This window comes from Hippocampus guttulatus, chromosome 13, assembly GCF_054856545.1.
Source record: "Hippocampus guttulatus isolate MCC_2025c chromosome 13, RoL_Hgut_1.0, whole genome shotgun sequence".
NCBI classification, from domain to species: Eukaryota; Metazoa; Chordata; class Actinopteri; order Syngnathiformes; family Syngnathidae; genus Hippocampus; species Hippocampus guttulatus.
In genome coordinates, this window is record NC_141273.1 from 5,676,801 (window position 1) to 5,698,471 (window position 21,671).

General features: G+C 43.1%; 1 protein-coding gene across 5 annotated transcripts in view; it reads right to left on the minus strand.

The window, feature by feature from the left end:
* Positions 1-21,671, minus strand: part of ralgapa2 (Ral GTPase activating protein catalytic subunit alpha 2) — an 89,589-nt gene that overhangs the window by 22,011 nt on the left and 45,907 nt on the right. For all 5 annotated transcript variants that reach the window (XM_086126787.1, XM_086126790.1, XM_086126786.1 and 2 more), the window contains 9 exons: positions 21,522-21,590; positions 21,125-21,262; positions 16,624-16,801; positions 14,189-15,029; positions 13,040-13,111; positions 12,710-12,833; positions 12,432-12,587; positions 8,412-8,570; positions 6,384-6,511 (listed from right to left, as the gene is read on the minus strand). In XM_086126787.1, the coding sequence (XP_085982913.1) occupies positions 6,384-6,511; positions 8,412-8,570; positions 12,432-12,587; positions 12,710-12,833; positions 13,040-13,111; positions 14,189-15,029; positions 16,624-16,801; positions 21,125-21,262; positions 21,522-21,590 (1,865 nt within the window). The remainder of the gene's footprint in view (positions 1-6,383; positions 6,512-8,411; positions 8,571-12,431; positions 12,588-12,709; positions 12,834-13,039; positions 13,112-14,188; positions 15,030-16,623; positions 16,802-21,124; positions 21,263-21,521; positions 21,591-21,671) is intronic.

A 21,671-nucleotide genomic window follows, 5' to 3' on the forward strand; every position in this document is an offset into this window, starting at 1 on the left:
AGCGTTTGCTTTAGTGTAGCAGTGACTGCTACAGGGCGGAGAAAGAAAGTTGATTAATTAAACAGGGGTAGGGGAACAGATGGAATGGTGAGCTGGGTTATGGCTGCTAATCACTTCAATTGGACAGACATGTCGTAGCATCCACGCTCCGAGTAGCATAACACCACGAGTACAGTATAGGGTCAGCAAATACATGCCTGTATTTTGGCATATCATCAGCATAGTGGTTATTCAGAGGACCATTTAATCATTGTAGGTAATATTTAAAATGAATTCAAAAGGAGTATCATTGAAACTAAATTCAACACTCTGTAATTTGTTGTGTCCCGTTTAAAAAGTGGATACTGCATTTTCCACACTAAAAGGCGTACTGGATTATGAGGTGCACCTTCAATGAATGGCCTATTTTATAATTTTTTTCATACATTGGGCGCATTGCATTATAAGACGCAGTCTACAATACATCCAATAGATGGAGCTACGCTCAAGGACACGCCAACAGAGCGATCAGATGTCAGTAAAACCTATTTAATAAAGCAGCGACACAGTTCACTTAACCAACAGCAAGTTATAACATTGACTCGTTAACGTTGAACTCTTTTGCCGCTGCTCTATTTCCGTGTTCAACTGTGTAACCGATCGCCTTAAGTTTGAACTCTGCATTGTCAGCATGTCTCGAGCAAGGAGCCATTTTGGGGTTGAAATATTACCGTAATGACCATACACAAGGCGCATCGGATTTTAAGGAGCGCTGTGAGTTTTTAAGAAAATGGAAGGTTTTTAGGTGCACCTTTTAGTGCGGAAAATACGGTAGTTGAAAGGTTCACTCCCTTTCGGAAAAAATTTTGTAAATGTACACAGTAGTTGTATAGTATATAATAATTTGGCACTCAGTAAGTCTAAATAGCTCTCCTTTGCATAAACTGAAATCACAATACAGTTATCTTATTGGAAATTCCCATTACAAAATATCATTCTCTGTTACCTAGCACGAGAAACACGATCTACAAGTATTGCACAAGATTGGTTAGACGATATGGTTCTCATTGACCAAAACATCATTGCAGGGCTTAGTAGCTAACATGGTCACGCAGTCTAAAAATCATTTTGAACCAAATCTGTACAACGTGCTGCAACGCTCTACACAACAGTCTCTGGACCATAGAGAGCTACAACAACAATGGTGGTATACACAATGAAACATTTCTTTTTAATTGTTATGCACTGCGCCCCCACCCGCTTTGTGACTACCCATTACTGTACTCATGATTTACAATATGTTACATATCGATTTTTCGTGTCAGATAAACATACAATTAACTTTGGAAGATTTAGATGGTAATTTCACATGGGTCCCACCAATGAAATGTAGCATTTGCTTGCATCAGAGATAAGACTGAAGCGGATAGAACCGCTTAAGACATCTCTAAGTAACATTCTGGATGGCTTGAAACATCCACAAGAGAAGAAATGGTGGTGGAAATCCTCGACTAGACTAAACTAGGGAAATCAAAACGAAATATGTCAGTAATGGCCAGTGAAAGAGAGCATTTTTTGGGAACACCCTTGGTTTTACAAAGCGGACAACCAAGTCATGCGAAATATGGTGGCACATCTCTTATGAAATATATTGTTAACTTTAATCTGACTGACACCCTGAGTTTAATCTTGTGGGGGCACAGAGAAATGGATTCGACACAAAACTGGCAACATGCTCATGCCACTTTACAGCGGACAAATGGACAGATGTCAGACATGAATGGATAACAGACGGACATAGGAGGGGAGGTGCAACAAGGAGGAGCTTCAAGTTTAAAAATATAGAGTGCATCATATTTGGGATTGCATTTGTTATACACATTTTTTTACTGTAAAATAAGTAAATGCATTGCCAGCCCAAGCTTGGTTTCCATATACAGTATGTTAAGCAAGAAAACCAACAAGGTTCACAACAGTTTGACATCAGCTGTGTGTGTGCGGTAACACAAACAGGGCTGTGTGTCCCTGCGGTTGGTCTGGCTCCATGCTTGCTTTACCTATGTTTAAAGGGGATGGGCGCATGACCCTCAAGATGAGCTGGGCTTGGCCCCCGGGGCTCTCAGGGTATAGGACCTATGCGGTGGACGTATGTGTGCGTGCAAGTAGGTGGGGGGGGGGGGGGGGGTGTTTAGGGAAAAAAAATGAGTAATGCTATGAGTCATTCTGCATTAGCAGCAGGGGAGAGAGAGACAGACAGAGGAGGGAGTGGATACAAGGGGGTGTGGGGAGAGAATACTTTTGCATGTTGTATGACGCTAGACGCCATATGCCATCCGAGCTGGGTTGCCTCCTGAGTCAGGGCTCTTGGTTTGACAGCCCCCCACCCCCCACAACGTCCCCCACAATCTCTTTACATGACCAAAGCGTTCCCATTTTGCACCAAAACCCCCTTCCTGCTTGGCCTATGAAGGTTCCAGCAATAGTCTTAGATATCGCGTCGGTTGTGGAAGGTTGCGTTGCATATTTGAGCAAGTGTTTGAGGAAGGGGGTGGGTTGGTCAGGTGGTACTCAGTGATCTGAACACATCGGACATTGTCATGAGTCGCGGCAGGAACAGCTGGTCAGCTGGAGAGAAAGGCGAGAGGGGGGAAGGGATAAAGAGGGGGAAAAACTGAGAGGCAGTGCGCTACACTGATAATGGGATTAGGTTAAAACATTCAGTGGGGGGCGGGGGGTGAAGGAAAAAAAACTCCCACCCGCACTCCCACAAACACGCACACCTCTCTCAGTAGCTCCCCAAATGCGGCATAAACTTTCAACCACCCAATCAACGCCAAGGGCAGCCACTATGACCAACCAAAGGAAAGAAGCTCTGAGTGTAACATACTAATCCCATCATTTGCATAAGACTGTTTTAATATTGGAATGTTTTCTGTCTAGACTGGGACAATTTCTGACACATCATAGGTCATCTGCCCTGCTTTTGAATAAACAGGAAGTTCAGTTTTTAGACACACATCAAATGAGAGCACTGAGTGGGCCCGGCATATAATGGACTAGCACTTGGCACCTCACTGTGCCCACTGGAGCACTGCATACTCCTCAGCGATATAAATTGCCTTGTATTATCCATGAGACTGCATACAGTTATGGCACAACAGCTGGCAAATTAGACCGATCAACGGTGCTTAATAATTCATGTGAGACAACACTAACATGACAGATCCTATTCATGACACCCTATCAGGCATACAACCCACTTTCATCTGCGCTAGGTGAGGAATCTTGGCAGTAAACAACAGAAAAAGCCCGTCGTCGGCGTCACAGATGCCACACAGAGGGAGTGGATGGAACAAAGGGGATCGCAGAAGGAGTGTGAGAATATGTCATTGTGAATGAAGTTGATTGTATTAATTAGAATGACTTTCGGGAGAGGGGGGGGGCATTAACAGCATACTCAGGAGTGCATGAGGGAGGTCATATTTTCAATCCACATTTATTGCTATAATTTAAATCTTTTCAGAACATTATGTGTCCAAGTGGGACCGGTGAGGGATCATGGCAGACTTCGGACGCTTTCTGGTTTCCAGTGAAAAGACCCAACCTGCTCATAATCTCACAAATACACACACACGCACACATCCACACAACAAGGGAGACACACCAAAGAGCCTGGCTCGCATGACTGGTGAAAGGCAGAAACAGATTATGGCTATTGATCGGTGCCTGGAGATGGTTCTGCGCCGGTGTGTGTCACATCAGAGGATGGGGGGGGGGGGGGGACATTGAGCAAAAACTATTGATTCTATCCAATAGCGAGGCGATGTCTCTGAATCAAGGTCAGCTCTGTACTGTCTCACCTATTAGAAACTTGCCGTCTCCCCAACACAAACATACATCAACGTTTTTTTACCATTAGCAATACTGAGACACTGAGAGATGGAGAGTGCTTGTCGAAGAGAGGAATGAATCTTGAGCTGCTGCATGAGGACATTATTCTCATGACACGGGTGACACAATACGTGGCAGTAGACAAGGCAGCAACGCTGAGTTAAGGTGACGCAATCAAACGTGTCATCTCTTTCAAGCGAATACTTCAGACTTCTTTTTTTTTTGCATGCCACTCCTTAAAAGAGCCTTTAAATGTGATTCACTTATACTCAATTGCTGCTGAAATGATGGAAATGTGGTCTAATAAAAGCAAACGTCTTGCGGTAATGGGCATTCAAAAAGAACTGCAAAAGGATGGACGAGACAGACAATACACACAAACAAACCCAAAAGGCAGACCAGCTGCATTTTCCATCAGTCACCTAAATAATAGATGATACATTATGAGTCGTCAGTGAGAGACTTGTTATATGAATTCAATGATTGCATCTTGACGGACAACATTGACGCGAATTAAAACAGACATTCAACAATGGACGCTATACAACAACTAGTTGAGATTCCACAGAAGGAAATAGATGACAGAAGATATGAGCAGAAATTGAGTGCAGTGTGTGTGTGTGTGAGTTGCAATTGAAAACCCTCACATGGCTTATCTGTGTCTGTATTTTCGGAAAAATGTTGCCGGTGGTCATTTTCTATATCAAATCCTATTAGACTGAGAGATCCTGGGAGTGTTACCGCAGACTGTTGGAGTCCTCTCCAGCCTTGATACGGTGCGAGAGAGGGGGGCCACAGCGTCATACTGGCCTTTTATCAAGACACATGGGGGTCATATAGCTTCTCTTTGAAGAAATATTCAACTAATTACCTTGGAGAGTGGCCTCACAGCCAGAGAGCAGTCTGTGGAGTGTTAAAGCATTGTGTTGGGGTAAACTAAGGATGAGGATTTTGCCGGAAAAGGCTTGGACCATTGTTCGAACGGGAAAGATAAAAGAGTTGCGTTTCCAAAGAAGATAGAAAAATGCACACTGGTACAGGAAAGAGCAAAAAGCCGGGAAACAGAAACTGCAAATGAGAAAAGAAAAAAGCGCACCTGATACCTATGGCTTGGTTCTATGCTACACATTGACATCATCAAACCCAAATATTCATGACTTCCCTTCTCCTCAGACAAACAGCAGAAGGACAAGCAGAAACTGGCAGTGTGCTGAGTGCGCCTGGCACACTCATTCAGCACGTCTCTTGGACAGCGCCATGCCTGGCAGCTTATCGGCACCAGAACTCCAGAGGCTTATCCCCTCTCATTATACATCATGACGTCGTGCTGTCTGCTTCTCTGCTAAGGAATGCCAGGTAAGACTTTTGCGGACCGGAAAGGCCTCAGTACTGCTCCGGCACTCCCCTGAGGCTTCCGGAGGCAGGCAGATTGCGGTAGACTCCTCCTCCTGACGCCGAGAGAAACACAGGGCTAATTCTCTTGGCGTCGGGTAACAGACATCTGTCACTCAGGACACCCCCAGGAATACAAAGACACGGCCTGCTCGAAACAATGCGGGGACCAGAGGATGTGCAACAGCGTATACTGTACATACTTACGCATTCAACTGTAAATTCACACACGAGACAGTGTGAAATCTATCTCAGCTTGAATGAAAAAATTGACAAGACAACATGATATTTTTACGACGCTTTTACCCCAAATGACATTGCATTGGGGGAGGTTTCTATAGCAACCGCCAGAGGGGCAGCGGGGCTCTGGTGAGGCAGTGCTGTACATGCTGTCCGAGAGGGAGCAGGGTGTTATGAGAGATCAGGTTTCGCCCTCCAGGGGCCATCTCGACCCTTTTACCCCACCACCCCCTCCAAACTCCCTTCCCAATCCGGTGCTGCTGGCATTCACATGCTAATTTGTCTCCAATGGCGATTACGTTGCCTTTAAACCAACTGACAACTACAGCTGGAGTCAAGCTCTTAACGGCACACTGTAGGGCGGCGTGGATGGAAGGATGAGAGCAAGCTTGTCTGTGCGCGAGGGGGAACATTTGTTGATGTGGCTCTCATTCGGGCCCTCCTTGTGCTCCATAAAAATGGTAGTAATAGATGATGACGAATCATCTGTGCTCCTACGACAAACAGGTCCATACAACCTCCCATGCTGCTCCAGGCTGTGCAACAGCCTCGGCTTAATAGCTGTATGCAAATCAACCAGCCAATAAAGATCCATGTCGGCGCGCAGCTGTGTACATTGGCTGGCGTGACAAGCAAGCCACATGTCTCAGGAAATTTACTCAAACGGGACGCTTGTGTCATTGAACATATAATCTCTTTGGTTTTATGTATAAATCAAAAGCCACCCAAATCTCCATTCATACACGGGCCTAAATACTTGGACATGCTTTGATAATTATTCAGATAAATCACGATAAAAACATGTGTAGTTAATCTGATGCAGCCATCCCAGGTGTGTGAGGGTGACAAATAAAGCTTCAGCACTAAGAAGAAAAGGATACAAACTCTGGTAAAGAGTCAGCCGGGATTTGACAGCTCTGCTGGCATTGATGCAAGTGGCCCGCACTAAGCTTGGCAGCAGCTTCCCATTGATGATGGCACCATTAAATAGAGGCCCAAAGAAGGGAACCTGAGAAAATTAATGAGGGGGGAATTGTAACGTGACGTATTTTAACATACATGCTGATCCGAAGTGAATTTAATCAATTCCCTGACACAGTATAAGACCCAAAAATAAGGCTGATTAAAAAAAATCATACTCTGACCGTTTTTCCATCTGTTTAAGGAGAGAGGCACCAACAATTAACTGGATGTCACCTAACTACGCACGACAGCCGAACACATTGACTGAGAATCAACGTATGCCAAAAGAAATTAAAATGACAATCGATACTTAACAATGCCCCCATATTGAGCGAAACAACAAATACAAAGCGACGATAAGCATTTTAGTGGCTGTGTGCGAGTGTGTGGGCACACGCGTCTGCTCATGCGGGCCCTTAATCACTGAGGCCCAATGGTCATTGACCTGGAAGTTGACGGGAATGTCAAAGTCCCTCCTAAAGGTCCTGCTGTCTTCAATTTGGTAATTTAAGGAGCATAATAGCAAGTCAGATTATATAACAAAGGGATTTAGAGATGATTAACTTATTTGTCGCAAAACTACTGTGAAACCTGAGTTGGTCCCATAAAATGGCAGTTTTTTAAAATTTAAAAGCGCAAAGTGCCTCTCCTCTCTTGTAGTCCTTTGTTGAGAAAATGGCTCTCTTTGACTGCTTTTAAATATACTGTAGACCTCAGTGTATTTAAAGAATTTAACATCCAAAGTACGTTTAAGAGGCACATGCATGCCTTTGTTACATCTCACGAAATGAGGCTGTCATTTCTTTTTATTTAAACCCCCCTCCCCAAATAAAAATTTGACACACTCCCCTCCCAAAATATTGCAACAGTGAGTCAAAAAGTGCTGTATTTTGCTTTAGGTTAAAAAAAAAAAAAAAAAAAAAACTTAGCATTTGCATTCCATGCCATGGAATATAAATACACAACACATTTTTAAGTGAGTAAAAGTACTGGAGAAGGTAAAGTTGAATATCTCATTAGGAATCTTAGTCTTCGATGATGCTTTTCCTGGCTTTCACTGCAACTTGTCTGTTGTTGTGGCGTTGGGAGGGTTACTCTTTCAGTCTCCCCTTAACAGGTAAAATTCATTCTCTATATGGTTTAAGTTTGGAGAATGACTTGGCCAGTTCCAGTTTTTGCCTGATTAATTCTTTCCTTGTTTTGGGTTCACTACGTGCAATAGGGACATTTCAACAAGTTTTCAACAAACATTGAACCTTGAGGTTCAAATCTGTGTGACTAAAGCCAGCATCATCGGACAGCGCCTTTGTTTTGGGTGCCGCTTGATAAGCATGCCTGCTCATATTTGGATGTATTTGATGCCTCTTTTCCTGTTAACAATCTCACACGATTTGGAAACGGTGTTGTCTCCTTTTTTAAACAAATAGGTTTTGTACAACCAGAGAATACATGACAAACTATTTTGTGGAATCACAGCCGCGTTTTTCGACCACTTATCTTTCTCATGCTATCACACAAATCCGAAGTGTTACATAGTGTAATACAAAAACATTATTGCTGTTCCATCAGGCAATATCTTGTCGCTTCAGTTTAGAACTTGTCAATGTAGATAGTTTGTTAAAACAAAAGAAAACCAAAAAAAAAAAAAGTGTAATATTTTTATTGTGAGGAAATGTTCATATGCCGCAGATGCTCTTTACTACCTCCTATAGTCTCGGAGAATATTGACGGCGGCAAGCTGTGCAGAATTTAAAAGGCTGTGAAGTTGGCGCCGGCCGGATTACACATTTCTCATTTCCATGCGGAATTTAAATGTATCAAGCATACCCCAAACTTTACTGACCACCTCTTCGCTCTCAAAACTGAAAATGTACTCATGTAAAGTATTTGGCGCTTGCATAATGGTTACTTCCAAGTGCGTGTATTGTTGTTAAAATGTTTCTCACCTGTGGTTTCTTCATGATTTGGATGAAATACATGTAGTTCTCCATTGGGTAAATGACAATCAACACGTCTCCAAAATCCGTTGGAATGATGCCACGCCGATAATCCCTGGTGTGCTCTGACCACACGATGTGCACCTCGTCATTTCCAAGGTGACGAAGCTGCCAAACACACACAATCAGACTAATCAAGAGTCTGGCGACCGTATGTCATTTTCCTCTGACAGCGATGATGATAAGAAGAAATATGTTGGAGGATTACGGAAAGCTGTTGGGTTTATCCAATCAATTTTTTTTTCGGCCATCCTGAGAAACCCAAAAGTGGACAGAAACATAGTGGTGAGGGTAGCCCATATTGTTCATTTATGACAGAGTCGCGGTGTTTTCATTTGATGCTACATAAGCTTGCATTCAAACATTTTATATGCCTGTGTAGTGTATATGTTTTTTTTCCCTCTTGAAAGCATTTTTATTATACTACAGAAAATAAATAATGTGGCAGGTGCAAGAGCAAATACAGCGTGTATCATTAAATTACAAACTTTGAAAACAATATATTAAACAGGGGTCTGGACTCAGATTTGACCCTTTTATTGTGTTTTCAACATGCATTCAAATTGAAAAGAAAAAATGCACAAAATTGAGCATTTTAAAACCAATAATTCAAATCCAATTAACTTCCCCATCAGACATTAAATTGCCTCCCATTTCCACTCTATTCACAAAAATAAATGAAAGCAGGCAGGACAAGAGTGCACACTTAAAGAACAGGAAATTGACTGACACTGCTTTGAATAAGGTAAACAGCTTCATCCAAAGTTGAATCAACACAGCTACATTATATTGTCGGACAAGTGTAGCGCACATATTAGCTGGTCGTCCACTAACTCCTCCGTTTATGGGATATCATAGACACTGAAAATTAAGACTCTGTTCAGTTGAAAACATCTGCCAATGTACCGTGGGCTTAATGAGCCATTAGAAAACATGCCCTTGCCACCAAAAAATGCAATTAGTGCATTCTATTATAAGCCCTTAATTATGGTAATTCTGTCATCTTAAACAAACGCACGGCATGCTGATTACTGTTCACCAATTCAGGCGGCCGATCCAAGGACCCGCAGGTAGAAACCAAGTCAGTCACTGGGACAATTTCACGGAAATGTTGAATATGCATTTGTTGCTTACAATCAACACTGGGATGTTAATTTGGGTTAAGATAATTAGCATTTGGATGAGCTGCATCGCAAGTTTAATGAGGATGCTTACGCTGCAAACAGTCGGCTACTTGCTTCTTTGTTAATCACGTCCAAATGTGTAACTTATTTATTCTTTTCTCTCTCTCTCTCTCTCTCTCTTTTTAAAGAAATGTAAAGTCAAAGGCTGCTATCCAATTAGTTGTCTTTGACCTCCCACCTGGTTGGTGGGCCTCAACACGATGGATAAAGCAGGCGAGAGGACCTCAGACGACTCGTGGCTACTCATATAAAAAAAAGAAAAATAATAATAATTAATTAAAAAAAACAACCTTTGGTGGCCCATTTAAACTGTGGTGCCTTGGGGAGATTCACACATAAACCTTAACGCACGCACGCACGCGCATGCGCACACGCACGTACACACACACACACACACACACACACACACACACACACACACACACACACACACACGGTCTGATCCCAACTCTGCAAGTTGCTTCTCTAACCATATTACCGAGGCCAGCTGCTACTGCTGCAGCCTGCACTGCGCAACAACACACAATTGGATTGAGGAGTTTGTTATCCCAATTCGCCATCCCCCCCTTTTCTGTAAGCCGTTTGCTTTGACCTCCCGCATCCTTTTCTACCCACAGAACAACCCGAAGTATGGCTCTTTGGCCACGAGCAATAAAGTGGGTTCTGCTGGACTAAAAGTGATATTTTTAAATTGACATGGTAAACATCCCTCCCAGACAGCGATGAAGCACATTTCTCATTCCAATTCTTCTTTCCGTCTTCACTTCCCACTGCCCCTCCTTCAGACCTTTCGGAAGCATTTGAGTGTGCATCAAGCCAACCATTGTCTATATAGCCTGTGGATGGTGTTGAGATTTGGGAAAGATGAGCATATGCAATTATAGCATTTCGGATCGTGAAATGGATTTAGAGCGGCAGCAAAATGCACTGGAATTTCCCCTTTTTGCCCTAAACTAGATAGTCAATATTTTTATGAAATTATTTTTTGCAGTCCATCAGCACAGTTTCAGTATGGGTGTGGAATTTTGAGGTGGTTATTGGTGAAACAGGGTCTGTGGAGGACTGGAGTGGCATTGGCTATGGGGGAGGCCTGATTAATTTCCCTTCTCAGCATGGCATCGTATGAGAAGATTGGCAGCATGGGCAGGGGCCTTTGCGGCTCATTTCTTTGCGCTAACTGTTCCTTGTGTACTACAGTCTCGAATCCTACGGCAGAACCCAATTGATCGCTCCTGTGGAGGCAGCAGGAATTGGATAAAAGGATCCTGCCGGCATCCGTCCGGCGCCTGCTCTCGCAGGGAGAGATAATGGGTGAATCCAGGCCCTGGTCACAGCACACAGAGTGGGGGATCAGGGAATAGCAGAATCGTAGTCATTACCACAGCGACAAATGCTACCCTGTTCACTCGTGGGCCCGCTACTCTCTCCTTGTCATGTCTGCTTGCCAGGGTCACTAATCAATGGTCACACTTTGGAGTCACACCTCCTGATCACAGCTTAACACTGAACTGAAGGGGGATATATATATATATATATATATATATATATATACATATATATATATATATATATATTAGAGCTGTCAGTTTAGCGCGTTTTTATTGGCATTAATTTAAATGAATTTTAACGGGATTACATTTTTTCTCGCGAGATTAACGCGGCACACGTCACAAGCGGATGTTACGTTGCTCTATAAATACATCAGAAACAAAACAACAAGCGCGCTGCAGAAGTCCAGGCCCATGTCTGTTTTGCCAGCCACGGCAGCGCGAGACACCGAAAACGGATACTTAAAGAGTTTATGAATGGAAAGTTTACTTTTAAAAAGTTGCCAGATTGCTCCACTGACAAGACCAAAGTTACCTGTTCTTCTCTCTCTCTGTATCATACAGGGAAACAATGTATGCCACTGACGCGATTGTTACTTGTTTGGAACTATTTTGTGTGGAAGGTTACAGTGTTCTGTATCCATATAAATAGAGCGGGTGGAGCTTCTCTGTGTTCGTCTGACAGTGACAGTGTGCTGCAGTGGTAGGGACCTAGCAAAAATAAAATGTCTCCAGTGTTGTCATCGAACCAAGTGTAGTCATCCGAAATGAGGTCTACACAAAACCGTAGAGAGACTTCCGTGCAAGAAGGACCAACACAATCAACATAGCCTGACTGTGTTAGGGGGAGTGAAACCCGCTCTCTTTCAGAATGGTTTGCTCCAGCAGCACGGGGGAAGTGCGTGCGCTTGTTTGTACGGCCGGCAGTTTTGAATACAGCGGCGCAGAACGAACACTGGTGTCCGGTGTCTCGTTATTCTTCAACAAAAAAGCCAGCATCTGTGATGGGGCTCTGTTAGTGCCAATGGCCTGGGTAATGTACACATCTGTGAAGGCACCATTCGCGCTGAAAGGTACATACATGTTTTGGAGAAACATATGCTGTCGTCCAAGCGATATCTTTTTCACGGACGTCCCTGCTTATTTCAGCAAGACAAAGCCAGATCACACTCTGCCGGTGGCTTCATAGTAAAAGAGTGCGGGTACTCGAATCAGGTTGAACATGATTTCCAAATCATTGTTCTCAGTTTTTATTTATGTTGGATACAACATCCCCACTACATTGGAATTGGGTTTGTATATGTAAACCTAATCTGGGCAAGTGGGACAGTGTAACCATTTCACTGCATCTGACGTGCACAGTATTGTGCCAAAAGTCATATAACATGACATATCGTATTCCCAGATGTGAACACGCAGATCCGATTGACAGGCATCACTACAGACGTGAGAGGCACCTTTTTGGTGAGGCAGTCATCAGAATCAGACGGCATACGCGTAGAGACATGGAAGATGGCTTCTACAGTGGAGGTAGCATAGTAGGGAGCTGTTAGTCCTGTGCTGCCATTCCTCTGGAGGCCGCCCATAAAACCGCAGTGTGTGGCCAGATCCACCTGAGGCACATATATTTTGTATTCAACACGATCCGTCACCGCAGAGGTCCAATATCAGGAGGTGCATCTTTGATACAAATGTGAATGCATCTGTAGCGAGTGTTAAGACTTTTAAGACGCACCTCCCATCCAAGCCCGGAAACAAAGTCTTCATAAGCCTGGCTGCCGGCACTGTTTGACAGGATGGAGCACTTGTCTTCTTGGCCCTCGCCAATGTAGAACACAGCAATCTTGTGCGTCTCCCGACTCAAGAAAAACAAATAAAATAGTTATCATGACAAGAGTAACAAAATACAACTATTATACACAATTAAAATGACAATGAGGACAAAATTCTCAAGCTACTTATGCAACGAAACCAAATTACGAGTTTACTTGACTATTCAAAGCTAATGGCAGGAGCTGGTACAAATGAGAAAATAATGGTGTAAAAAAATAAAATAAAATGTTACCATTGTCGAGAATCCAAATTCTTTAGTTCTCGTAAGAGTTTGGAGTTCTTCTTCAGCAAATGGAAACTTTTCCTAGTTGGCCAAAAACAGTTCAAATAATCACTTGCCCAATTCTCACAAACATTGAACAGTGTTGAAATGGATGTTGTGTGTTCAAAATAATGATTTGCTTTTTAAGGGGGAGTTAGCAACACTCGACTCTTCCCCGGCCCTCCTCCAACAGTTTTGGAAATTTGCTCAAAAACGTCATTGTGACTTGACTGTAACATATGATAAATAAGATCTATTTAAAAACAAAACATCTGCAGATTCTGGCCCTTTTGAGTCTAATTTGGTATAGAAGAAACCACCTTGCCCAAGGAAAAACAACCACCCAAAGACAAAGGTGTGACATATGAGGGCTCATTCATGTGTCACGCACTTGTGGGCACATGCCTCAACTCCGCGCTGCCCTGTTAACCTTGTTAACTTCGAAAAGCGCCTCTTTCATCACAAAGTGTTATGAGAACAATAAATGTCATCGGTGTAAAGTTTTTATTTTTGCGAGGTGGTTTCTTGTTTATCAAATTGGAGGCGCAAGACAGGGCCAGAGAAAGCTGACTATTTTATAAATCATATTAACCCTGTAATACTGACAAGTCAAAGTCATAACAGCTGTTTTATCAAACAGGACAAAAAGTGTTTTGGGGGGCAGGGGTGGAGGAGATTGCAAACTCCCTCTTTTTAGGATTAATGTAAGAGGCCACAGGTGCAAACTGCAATCCCCCACAAGCTGTGTTCATGTTACGCCATCGCTATTAAGAGGTGCAAGTTTTTAATTTGCGGGTGGCACTATAAAGATGCGCCAGTGCAAGGTAGACCTTTGTGTAAACAGCTGGGCGCATTTACCCGATGGAGGAAAGATTAAAGCACTCTGGTGCTTTTAAAACTGCTCTCTTAAGAGTCACAAGCCAACAGCTGAATTACTTGCAGGAAGATGTGATGAATGCAAATGCGATATCGGCGGCCTAATGTTTCAGTTAAATGTTATTAAGTTGGAGAAGTGAAGGCTGTTAAGTACTTAAACAAGTTACAACCTTAATTGTACTTCATATGTTCATGTAAGGCTCAAGAGAGTAATTGTGACAGTCTGAATGTATGATAGCATACCTTCGCTCCCAGGAGTTCATGCCAAGGTCATTCAGCAGTCGTCGACAGTAATAAAAAGGTGCCTTGGGTTCCCGGTGGGACGGTTCCCTCTGGGAGGAGGCCCGAAAGCTCACATCAGCATCCCACCTTTTCACCTGCTCCTCCTCCTGCTGAGTCTGACGAAGAATGGCACTGAGGATGGCACTTTCCTGCTCAAGGTTCATGCCCAAGGGTGAGGGGGCCGGCTGATTTAGCTTGAGTTGCGATTTGGGGAGGCATTCTGGGCTGCTCAGACCGAGATCCTCCAAAAGTTTGTGAAGATAATCGACTTCCTCCACGTCGCAGGAGTCAGGGATGGAATCGGAGACAGAGAAATGATACTTGGACGATCCTGTTGTTGGAGAACCGGGCAGATATTTGCTGTGTGCCGCAGCGGCGGTGGTGGTGGGCGCAAGCGTGTGTTCGAATGACTTAAAAACGCTGATATCCTCGCAGTCTTCCTGGTTCGTTGAGAACAGGATTGTGCCATCCCACGAATATTTACCTGAAATGTCACGGACAATGATGCGCACCTGTGAGGACGGACTGGGGGGTTGACCGACAGTGGGGGTCTCTGCGGGGATCTGCAGGTAGGACACCAGTGTGGTATCATTGAAAACAAACAGCTGAAGATTGGGGCTTTTGAAGACCTCGGAGGACAGCTCGGACGACTCCACGTAAGGGTTGTCATGATTTTCGCTCACTAGGCTATGGAGGAGGGCAGGGCCTCCGTTTAAAGGATGATGTCCCAAATGATTCACCAGGTGTGTCATGACCATCCTTGCTGTCAGTGGAATCAGCTCCATGCTCCGACGCCGTTTTTCTGGCAAAGGAATGAGGACGATCTGATAAGTATACAACACATGGACCTGAAATACAAAAATACCTATGGGGAAGTACCTAACGGGGTTATCATTTATCATAAATGCAACGCTAACTTTGCTCTGCACTTTTCAAAAGCCTTACATTTGTGTGTAGACATGCTATTATCTCCGTTACTTGTTGTAACAGCAAAATCTCAATTATGAGTCCGAACAAAAGTGCTTTATTTAATACTCACAATTGCTTAGCCAGCACGACACTAAGTAGGTAGCATCTAATCATATGAGACACCTTTGAAAAGCCCATTGGGTCTTCTTATAATGGGCAAGTGTTTAGACTGGCCACGCACTAATGAGAACCTCCATCTTCACAGGCTACTGAATGAGACCCTACTCGGTGAATTGCATTTGTGTAAATGAATGGGTTTTTTACGCTCAAGTGAAAAGCATGCTGGCCTTCATTATGCGTTGAGGTAGGAAAAACAAGAAGATGCACTCTTGCATTGTGACAGTGCTATCAATACCATCATCCCCCATCAAAGTGGAAAAAGCTCTTTAGAAAGCAGGCCAAGCTACATTAGAGATACGCTGGCCCCTTTGATGTGACTTGATCAATATGAGGTGGGGGCATGAATATAACTAGGCCGGCACTCTTTGGTTTGCCCTTTTGATAGTGTTTTGTTATTTCCACTAAGACTCTGCAGCTGTGTGCCACAAAGAAAAGGTGAGCTGTAAATTCTGAGGCAGATGCTACGGTTCAAAATTCTCACATTGTTTCAGTGCACATATTGCGTGGATTCGGGCTCAAAGGGACTTTTTAGAAGTTGAGGACATGAGAGTGGGTGAGAGAGAGAGAGAGAGCGCGATCGAGAGGGAAATACATTGCCTAATGGAATCACAAGGTCACAAAAATAGGAAAAATTATCTAAACTCTGTAATGGGTCTTCTTGAGGATGGGCACTAATGCGAATGTTGCATTCCCTGATCGTTGATGTCCCTTTTTTTTTTTAATAGGATGTTGACATTTAATAGAGAAGCTCCAAATGGATGGGCTACTTATTCTTTCAGTGAACTTCTTTTAAGATTTTCGGGACAACGTAGTAAACTATTACATTATGCCAATGTGGTGAAGAGGCTGCCAATAAAGTGATAATATAATAATAATAATAATAATAAAGTCTGAAGCTACTATTTGATTTGTTCTTCATGCAATTCGGTAATGCCCATACAATTAGAATGTCACTAATTGATGTAAAGAGCTCCTGCAAATGCTGAACTAAATAAAAGTATGGGAGAAAAAAAACACGACAGAATGCCCATTTTAGATTGTAAATTAGTAAACTACTTGTAAACTGTAAATACCGGTACATTTATTGTTGCTGCCTAGTTCCAAAAACACATGACCGGAAACGGGCCATTCCGAATTTTGCTGAATTACAATTTAGTTTCTAAATGCTGTCTGCATCAATTAAAATGTTCTTTTCTCATCTGGCTCGCCGAGTTGCAACACTCTAGCTCTGCCCACTGTCATCATTGTCCCAATGGCCCCAAAGAACAGTCCCTTGTAAATCTACTGTGAATCCCATGCCACGTTACCCTCTGCTACGGTGAGCAAGCTGCGGAAGTCGCTCGAGGTCGTCTGGGAAGGTGGTGGCTCAAAACTCTTCACCTGCCCCAACATGAGATCGTAGTCAGCGGACAAGTCTGCCAGGCTGAGGAGATAGTGACTCTGTTGTGTGTGGAGGGTGGAGCCCGACACACAACAGTGCAGCACCTAAGGAAAAAGAAGAAAGGGGATAACACTTGATCAGATATTACCTACCTGGCTATGTACTCTGCTTTCAGTCAGTGAGAGGTGCTTTGATGGCAAAATTGTATCAGTGATGTGCAAGGACACTGCATGATGAGATTTGACAGTGTCTGGCAAAGACGGTGTGCAGTGACGAACAATGCTCTGGGCCTGTTTTAGTGATTCTGGGGATTCTAAAGAGGAACACAAGCATTCAAGAGAGTGCAGCCGTCTGACAAGGCATTTGACGCTTGGGAAATCAATGAGTGACCACGAACAGCTATAATAAAGCATCTAAACGAGGTGGCGTTCCCACCAGATTCAATGTTTCTGGGAACACGTCATAAGTTTTTTACATAATGCACAATAAATCAATCTGATACGAAGTGATGGACCTAGTGTGGGAATAGGTTATACATGTTCCCATGTTCAATTGAAACCGGTGCAAACGCAGTTGAAGCATACATATCAAATCTGTTCAAAGTGGATGCTATGACACAGGGACGCATTCATTTACCATAATTTCCAGACTATTGAGCACACCTGAATCAAATTCACGCACATTTAAAAAAACAAAACAACAACCAACAAACACTTGTAGAGGCCACACTTGTGGTATCCATGTTTTAATGTGATATTTAAACAGAAAGTTCCATCCATCCATTTTCCAATCCGCTTTATCCTCACAACTTGGGGGGGGGGGGGGGGGGGTGGAGCCTATCCCAGCTGTCTTCGGGCAGTAGGCGGGGGACACCCTGAATCGGTTGCCAGCCAATCGCAGGGCACACAGAGACGAACAACCATATCCGCTCACACTCACACCTAGGGTCAATTTAGAGTATTCAATCAGCCTGCCTCGCATGTTTTGAGAATATGGGAGGAAACCGAAGTATCCAGAGAAATACCACGCAGGCCCGGGCGAACATGCAAACTCCACACAGGAAGGCCGGAGCCGGGATTGAACCCACAACCTCTGCACTGTGAGGTCGACTGGGCCACCGGGTCGCCAGACAGAAAGATGTTACACAGAAATATTTAAAAACATGACTGTAGTCATCAAACAAAGTTCCGCAATTTTCTAGTTTATACTCTCAAAAAGTTAAGTATTATCTGCATGGTAATTTGATGGGGTGGACTTTCTTGTGTTCAGACTCATACTTTTTTTTTGTATAAAGAAAAGTTCTCCTACCTTGGTAACAGTTTCAGGTGTCATAATTTCACACGAGAGGGCTTGGTCACACATTAGGCATCACTTCACTAGCTCCCGGGATACATCTCGTAGCTGATGTGAGACCAAGCGCTCTGAGATTTGAGACACCCCTTCGTTCTCATGAACGCATACAACCGCAGGCTAAGGAGTGGAACAAGCACTAAGGGGGTACAACTGGAATTGCCCCAAAACATAATGGCGGGATGAAGCTTTTTACCTAGTAAAAAAACAGTACCGGTAATTTAGCAGCCTCATTGTTTGAGATGCAGGGTTCGTGTGAAAAAAGCAGCAGGAACTTTTTTTGTCACTATTGTGTACATTTAGTCAGTAGAATTTAACAGGAAAATGGTTTAGAGAATACACACCCACAATAATACACATGCTGAAGTATCAATAGCTGTATTGATATATGTACAATACCACACTGAAAACAAGCTGGTGGAAGAGGAATACAACATATCCATTGATACCAAGATGACGGAAGAGGGGGGGGAAAAAAAAGGAAAGAGTGCTTTTAATGCTTTGAATCCATCTCTCCAGTATTGTGAGAATGTATCGATCTACATAACAGATGGCACAGCATCCCTTGGCAGCACCAGATAAGGCGCACTGGGGCAGTCGATTACAGCCACCGGACAGGTTTACACTGTTTGATTTAATTAAGACTTTTTTGTTGCGTGTTTAACTCCCAGCGTAAACATGCATGCTCCACACACACCTGTAATTTGTACGATGACATTGTCCGGAAGGGGTTTTAGATCATATGACTAATATATGTAAATGAGGGGCCCACTTGGTCACAGTAGAGCAACTTGGGGTAAAGCCATGTAAAGGCTAATCCCTTTCAATGCACACATGCGCTTGCACTTGGTGGAGAGAGGCAGAGAGAAGGCAGGCTGGGCCCGTCATCTGAAACAGTATTGTGTGTGGCAATGTAGACAGTACGCGGATGAATCTCCCAAGCAGACCTTTGAGTACATGGGGGAGGGTTTGGCAGCTTGATGGTGAAAAGACCTGAACCAAACAGCTGCTACACCAAAACCCCCAAAGAGCTTCCCTCTGCGGAGAGATGGAGAGACAGGAAAGGGAGGGGGGGGGGGGACCCACGGCTGTGCTTGACAACTAAGTGACTACACTTTGCATGGCAACAGTTCTTGGACAGTAACAGACAAATGAGCACACTGTAGTTAAGAGGGGCACATATGCAACGGACAACAATTTGGAAGGAGATTGAAAACGACTAGTATGCTGGAGACAGCCGCCTTAACTTCCCCTAACCTTCGCTGTGTCCCTGTCTAAACATAACCGTCCCCATGAAATGCACGCCGTACACATATTTGCATATTTATCACTACAGTTCACCCTTACACAGAGGTTCGAATTTAAATTGGTCCTCACAAAGACGGATGTAAACCTAACAGGCCCGCGCAGAGGGGTGGTGCAGCTGGCTATTGGGGCAGGAACGGACAGCAGATGGAGAAGCTTGAACCGAACACCAGTAAGACAAAGAGGTCTAGTGCAATGTTGCTTTTGCAATGGATCTGCATTCTGTTAGGCAGCACGAGCACACACTGTGCCAGGATGAAATGTCGGACAACCATTCTTGTCGATATGCATTACATTGATATTTGACCGCTTGATTTCAAAAGAGAAAAGAAAGAAAATCTTGTCAATTGAGATTTATCATTAAAGCCACATCAATAAAGGACAGACCAATGCCTTGAGACAAATGCATTCACTTCAGTAACAGAATAAAAGGGCGGGTCTTGTGGAATAATGAGCATGGAAATGTATAGATTTAAGCCTGGATATTGCATTAATGTTGTCACACCTTACTTGATGGATTATTTCCAATGAAACCCAGAGGGGCCTTGTAGTTTTTGGTTCTGATAGACAACCAATCATGTCTAATTGTCTGTGCTTTCATGGCAGCTGCAGTCGCTCGCATATCAAGACATATTCCATTCAAATCAGTAGGACAAGCGTTTATGGTCTGAGCTTATCAAATGGACAAAGGATCCCGTTTGAATAATTGGACCATTCCTTATCAGGGCTGACATCCTTACAAAGATCTGCCGTTGACCGCGTCTGCCCAGACATGAGGGAATGAATAATACGTCATTCGTTTAGGCCTGAAGCTCCTCGGAGTCAGAGCACAAAACGAAGGATCTGAGAGATGAATACAACTTAATTTAATACAAATGATCCCCTTTTAATATCATTAGTAGTAGAAGGATAGTGAATATTTTAGCAGAAAAAAACTGTATCAGCTCACAAGAAATAAACCATGCACTTTAGCTATGCCAAGTGCCTCAGCAATATCATGCCACTGCAATATTAAATGAGGCATAACCAGGTCATCGTGAGGGGTGTCTAGTGGAAAGCCTGTGAGGAGAGGTGAAGGTCAGTGTGGGACGGGTTGAAGCTGTTGCATTTTGTTTAATACACCACGTTCCAAAATGATTGGGCAAATGATACTTTTCTCAGATTTGTATGAACAGTCTCAGCAAGTTAGACTCAGCATACATTTCAGGCGAACAACTGTTGATGTTTTGTTTGCTAACCGGACTTTTGCCCAAAATAAAAACATTGTATTTATTCAAATGCACTGTTCCTTATTATAATTATTATGTGAAAATGTAGCTTGAATTGTTAAGACGTTTTTACTGAAATAGGTTTTGATTGCAGCAAATACAACATCCTCATGCAAATTCCCAAAAATTACTATTTTCAGTTCTTTCCAAGTTACAAAATTTCTTGAAACACTACTCTGCATAATAATTTGGAACAGTGCATTTTAATAAAAATGTCTTTATTATTTAAGTAAGTACTCTTATCATTGGGAGGTTTGTTTAAAAACGGTATGATTTTTTAAAATAATCATTCTTGAACAGACGTTGACTTGAAAATGATGCCGAATGCCATTTGCATGCACCATTTCAAACATTCTGAGGAAAAACATCATTGCATAGGTTTGGAATGGATGCAATAAATTGGAACGCAGTATAGATTACTTAAGTCTAAAAACAAATAACGACAAAAAATCCAAAGTTGCTACACGTTGTCCTTGTCAGCAAGATGACAGTGAGACTACCCACCCTGTAGATGTAGTCCAGTAGGGGGGCTTTGTGGGATGTGCGGTCCTCCAGCAAAGCTGTGGTAATCGGTTCCAAAAGTAGACTCAAGGGAACAGCCATGCACCAGTCCAACAGACATAACAGCAGGGACACCACCAACTAAGGAAGTTAGAATATTTTACAAATGTTAAAAAAAATAAAAATAAAATAAAAAAACAAGACACAATGAAATGTCACCAACAGAATTGTTAAAGAAAAGAAAATGAGGTATGGGAGGGAGAAATGAAACTAAAAGGGTAGCGTGGAAAATGCAAGAGAACAAATCTCATGAGTGAAAACATGTCTCTTTAAATGCACCATTCCAACATAGATAGATCAAGGTCCTTCAGATCTCTGCCATTTCCTTTCCAACATGTACCTTTTTGTCTGCTTCCGCTGTTGAGTGCTCAGCACTCGGCAACAAAAAGGCTGTTGTGGCCACAAATATCTGCAAAGCATGGAGAGAAAAAAAAAAGACTCGTTGGTACGGAGACAAGGAATCTGACATTTCTTTTATAGTCACAAGACA